We start from the raw sequence: 4,694 nt of genomic DNA, 5'->3' as shown, positions 1-4,694 counted from the left end.
CTGCAACTGGGTCTCATAAAGAAGATGCCAAGCTGGGGGAGGAAGGTGAAGAAGGAAACAGCCAGTCCACGGAGGCTGATGCCAAGCTTCAGAGGGAAGATGCAGGGCCCCAAGGAGGAGAAATTGTTCCTTTCGTAGGCAGTAGTGTAGATAGAGATAGTGTAAATAGCGATGCGCCTAGACATGTAAGTCCTTTACGGACAATTTTTCTTCCAGGAGTTGTAGATGACTGAATAAGTTGTAATTTTATTTTCCTTTTAATGAAATCCAATTTTCATTTGTGTTTATATTTGAGCTATTTCCACTGTTATTTATTTTTCTGTCCTTATCAAATTACTCAATCTGCTAAAAGTCTAATTGACTTAATCCATTGAAGGCCTACCTGGCTTAATCTGTCAATATGTTAAGGATAAAACTCTTAAACCATGTGTTCAATAATTTTTTCAAGGAATCAACCATACTACTTGTTTTATTTCTCGCCCTTGTTAATTAGGGCTGAAATTCTAGCAATTGACCGAACTTCTAACTTGTGAATTTGTGTAATTTTGGGACTACATCTTTATTTTTTACCCTGTTGACTCATCAATAATGCAAGCTCGGACATATAATTTTTGTATAATCAAAGTAAGTAAGGTAAAGTACCTTATTATGATGAATCTGTTTTCTTGAGCTCGTTTTATGTCTTGTGTTGAGTGGAACTGAGGTTGTGGTGTTGTTCGTTAGTTCATACTTTTGACTTGCCCCTTGGGCTAGAGGAAATTTGTAACATTCAGTTTGCCCTTGAGCTTCCTGAGCTCGGCTCTCTTATTGCTTGGCTTTCCGAGCTCAGATTTGTGCATCTTGGTTCGCGTTTCAGCTCTTTCCAGACCTGCCCTATTCTTTTTTATTTTTGAGCTTGCTCAGGGTTTGGGCCCTTTTTATCTTGAATGGGATCTAGGCACCTTAGGCCTGCCTCGTTCTTCGTCATCTCAGTCGATTTTGCGGTGCCGGGGGCACTTGGGGAGCCCGGTCACCTACCTGACTGAGGTCTTGCGCAAGATTCAGGTACTGTGGCCTTACTATCGCTTCGTCATCTCAGTCGGTTTTGTGATGCCGGGGGCACTTGGGGATCCCGGTCACCTTCCTCACTAAGGTCTTGCGCAAGATTCAGGCACTGTGGCCTTACTGTCGCTTCGTCATCTCAGCCGGTTTTGTAGTGCCGGGGGCACTTGTGGAGCCCAGTCACCTTCCTCACTGAGGTCTTGCGCAAGATTCAGGCACTGTGGCCTTACTGTTGCTTCGTCATCTCAGCCGGTTTTGTAGTGCCGGGGGCACTTGTGGAGCCCGGTCACCTTCCTCACTGAGGTCTTGCGCAAGATTCAGGCACTGTGGCCTTACTGTTGCTTCGTCATCTTAGCCAGTTTGTGGTGCTAGGGGCACTTGGGGAGCCCGGTCACCTACCTCACTGAGGTCTTGCGCAAGATTCAGGCACTTTGGTCTTACTGTCGCTTCGTCATCTTAGCCGGTTTGTGGTGCCGGGGGCACTTGGGGAGCCTGGTCACCTACCTCACTGAGGTCTTGCGCAAGATTCAGGCACTTTGGTCTTACTGTCGCTTTGTCATCTCAGCCGGTTTGTGGTGTCGGGGGCACTTGGGGAGCTCGGTCACCTACCTCATTGAGGTCTTGCGCAAGATTCAGGCACTTTGGCCTTACTGTCGCTTCATCATCTCAGTCGGTTTGTGGTGCCGGGGGCGCTTGGGGAGCCCGGTCACCTACCTCACTGAGGTCTTGAATGAGATTCAGGCACTGTGGCTTTACTATCGCTTCATCATCTCAGCCGGGTTAATGGTGCGGGGGCGCTTAGGGAGCCCGGTCACCTACCTCACTGAGATCTTGGGCCTTTGTGTTTGTTTTCTTTTTCTTTTTCGTTTCTTTCAATGGAAACAAATGTAAGTTATGACAAATAACAAATTTGATGGTAATAACGTTTACTTTATTGCCATGTTTCAAAATACAATCGATTCTCTTACATTTGGTAACACCTTAAGGGAAGTACCTTTTCAAATGCTGGATATTCCAAGCATGAGGCTCAGGGTTTCCCTGCATGTCCTCGATTCGATACATCCTTGGTTTGACCACCTTTATTATTCTGAAAGGACCCTCCCAGGTTGGCGCCAGCTTTTCTACTGCCGCTCTCTTTCCAGTGGCTTCCAGATTTCTCAGGGCCAGATCCTCTACTTTCAGGCTTCTTTCTCTGACCCTTTGATTGTAATAACGAGTCGCTCTTTGTTGATAAGCGGCTATACGGACTCGAGCTTCTTCTCTGACTTCCTCCAGAGTATCCAGGTTACTTCTTAACTTATCAAGGTTGATGCTCTTGCTATTGAATTGGACTCGATGGGTAGGGACCTGCAACTTAATTGGAACCACAGCTTCGGTGCCAAACGCAAGTGCGGAAGGCGTCTCTTTAGTGGACGTCCTGGGGGTAGTTCGGAGTGCCCACAGGATGCTGTTGAGTTCCTCTGCCCAATTTGTCTTGGCCCCATCCAGCCGCTTCTTCAATCCCTGGAGGATAGCTCTGTTAGTGACCTCTGTTTGGCCATTGGTTTGGGGGTGGGCCACTGAGGAGAATTTATGCCATATGCCCATGTTTGCTATGAATTCTCTGAAGGCACTGCAGTCAAATTGCCTGCCGTTGTCTGAGATGAGTACCCTCGGTATTCCGAACCTACAGATGATATTGCCCCAGACAAAGTCTATCATCTTTTGGGCAGTAATTGTGGGAATTGCCTCTGCCTCTGGCCATTTTGGGAAGTACTCTACAGCCACTACTATAAACTTTTTCTGCCCCGTGGTCTTAGGGAAAGGACTCAGGATGTCTATGCTCTACTGTGAGAATGGCCACGGGCTGGATATGCTGGACTGAGGAGTGGCCGGGACGTTGATGGCATTGGAAAACTTCTGGCATACATCGCATCTGCGGACGAACTCTTCGGCCTCCCTTTTAATGGTGGGCCAGTAGTATCCTTGCCTGAATATCTTATTCGCCAGCGTTTCTGCTCCCTCGTGGGCTCCGCATATCCCTCAGTGTATTTCTTCCATCACCTTTGTGGCTTCTTCCGAACTCACGCATCGAAGCCATGGGGTAGACTTTCCTCTTCTGTATAGGGTCCCTCTCACTGCTTAGTAGTTGGCAGCTCGAGCAGCTATTTTCTTTGCTTCATCCTTGTCCTCAGGGAGCTTTCCCTTCTCAAGGTATTCCAGGTATGGGATCATCCAGCTTTGGCCCTGCTCAACCTGCATTACAGTGGCCGTTTTGTCAAAAGCAGGTGTGCTAATATGTTGTATGTATACCTCGTCAGGGAGTTGTTCCAGCTCCTCTTTAGACAATTGGCTAAGCAAGTCTGCCTCCTCATTGTCCTCCCGGGGTATCCTCTGGTACCGTACCATAATCCCTTGTTCGACGAGCTCGGCCTCTATGGCTTTTACCTTCGCCAAGTAGTTCTGCATTATTTGGTCTCTTGCCTGATATGCCCCTGTTATCTGATTGATCACTAGCTGGGAGTCGCTATTTATTTCAAGATCAGTTACCCCTACCTCCATTGCGATTATCATCCCATTTATCAGGGCTTCATATTCCGCTACATTGTTAGAGGCTTTGAATTCCAGGCGCAGAGCATAACAGACTTTGAAACCCTCAGGTCCTTTTAGCATTATTCCTGCACCGCTACCCCCAGCACTGGATGCCCCGTCCACATACAACTTCCAGTTGAATTCTCGAGCGGACTGTCTTTCTCTTTCCCCTTCTGGTGCTTCCGGGGGTGTCTCACCAGGTCCTGCTTGTTTCTCACTGAAAGAACATTCTGCTATGAAGTCAGCGAGGGCTTGAGACTTTATGGCTGTGTGAGGCCGGTATTCCAAACAGTACGGGCTGATCTCGATGGACCAAGCAAGCATCCGACCTGAGGTTTTCGATCTGTGGAGGATCTTCTTCAGCGGCTGGTCTGTCATTACTACTCCTTGATGGCTTTCTAGGTAAACTCTGAATTTTCTGACTGCCAATAACAGAGCGTATGCTATCTTTTCAATGTTCAGATATCTGATCTCGGCATCTTTGAGCACCTTGCTGACGTAAAACACTGGCTTCTGTTCTCCTCCTTCTACCCTTACCAACACAGCACTGACAGCTTGTTCTGAGGCTAACAAGTAAATCAGGAGCTCTTCTCCTTCCAGCGGACTGTTGAGAACATGAGGCGAGCTAAGGTAGCTTTTGAGCTCTTTGAAAGCCTCTCGACAGTCTTCAATCCATTCAAAGTTCAGAACTTTTCTCAACTTCTTAAAAAAAGGCAAGCATCTCTCAGCTGACCTCGACATGAAGCGATTGAATGCTACTACCCTTACAGTAAGTCTCTGGACGTCCCTTACACAGGTCGGTTCGGGCATCTTCAGGATGGCTTCCACCTTCTCAGGATTGGGCTCGATGCCTTTTCCAGTCACCATGTATCCCAAGAACTTTCCTCCCTTGATGAAGAAAGCACACTTTGCTGGGTTCAGCCTCATTCTGTACTGCTCTAAAACCTCGAACACCTCCCTCAAGTCTATCAAGTGCTGCTGAAAAGTGGGGCTTTTCACCACCATGTCGTCCACGTATACTTCTACATTTCTGCCGATTTGGTCTTTAAAGATTTTATTCATTAGTCTCTGGTATGTTGCCC

At 47.4% G+C, this 4,694-nt stretch overlaps 1 protein-coding gene across 1 annotated transcript; it reads right to left on the bottom strand.

Moving 5' to 3' along the window:
* Positions 1–3,162: 3,162 nt before the first annotated feature.
* Positions 3,163–4,353, bottom strand: LOC122723477. The gene has a single exon (XM_043955630.1). The coding sequence runs from the start codon at positions 4,351–4,353 to the stop codon at positions 3,163–3,165; it is 1,191 nt and encodes a 396-aa protein (XP_043811565.1).
* Positions 4,354–4,694: the final 341 nt, after the last annotated feature.

This window comes from Manihot esculenta, chromosome 4, assembly GCF_001659605.2.
Source record: "Manihot esculenta cultivar AM560-2 chromosome 4, M.esculenta_v8, whole genome shotgun sequence".
Classification (NCBI taxonomy): Eukaryota; Viridiplantae; Streptophyta; class Magnoliopsida; order Malpighiales; family Euphorbiaceae; genus Manihot; species Manihot esculenta.
The sequence above is the reverse complement of the archived record's forward strand: the minus strand, read 5'-3'. Positions and strand labels throughout refer to the sequence as shown.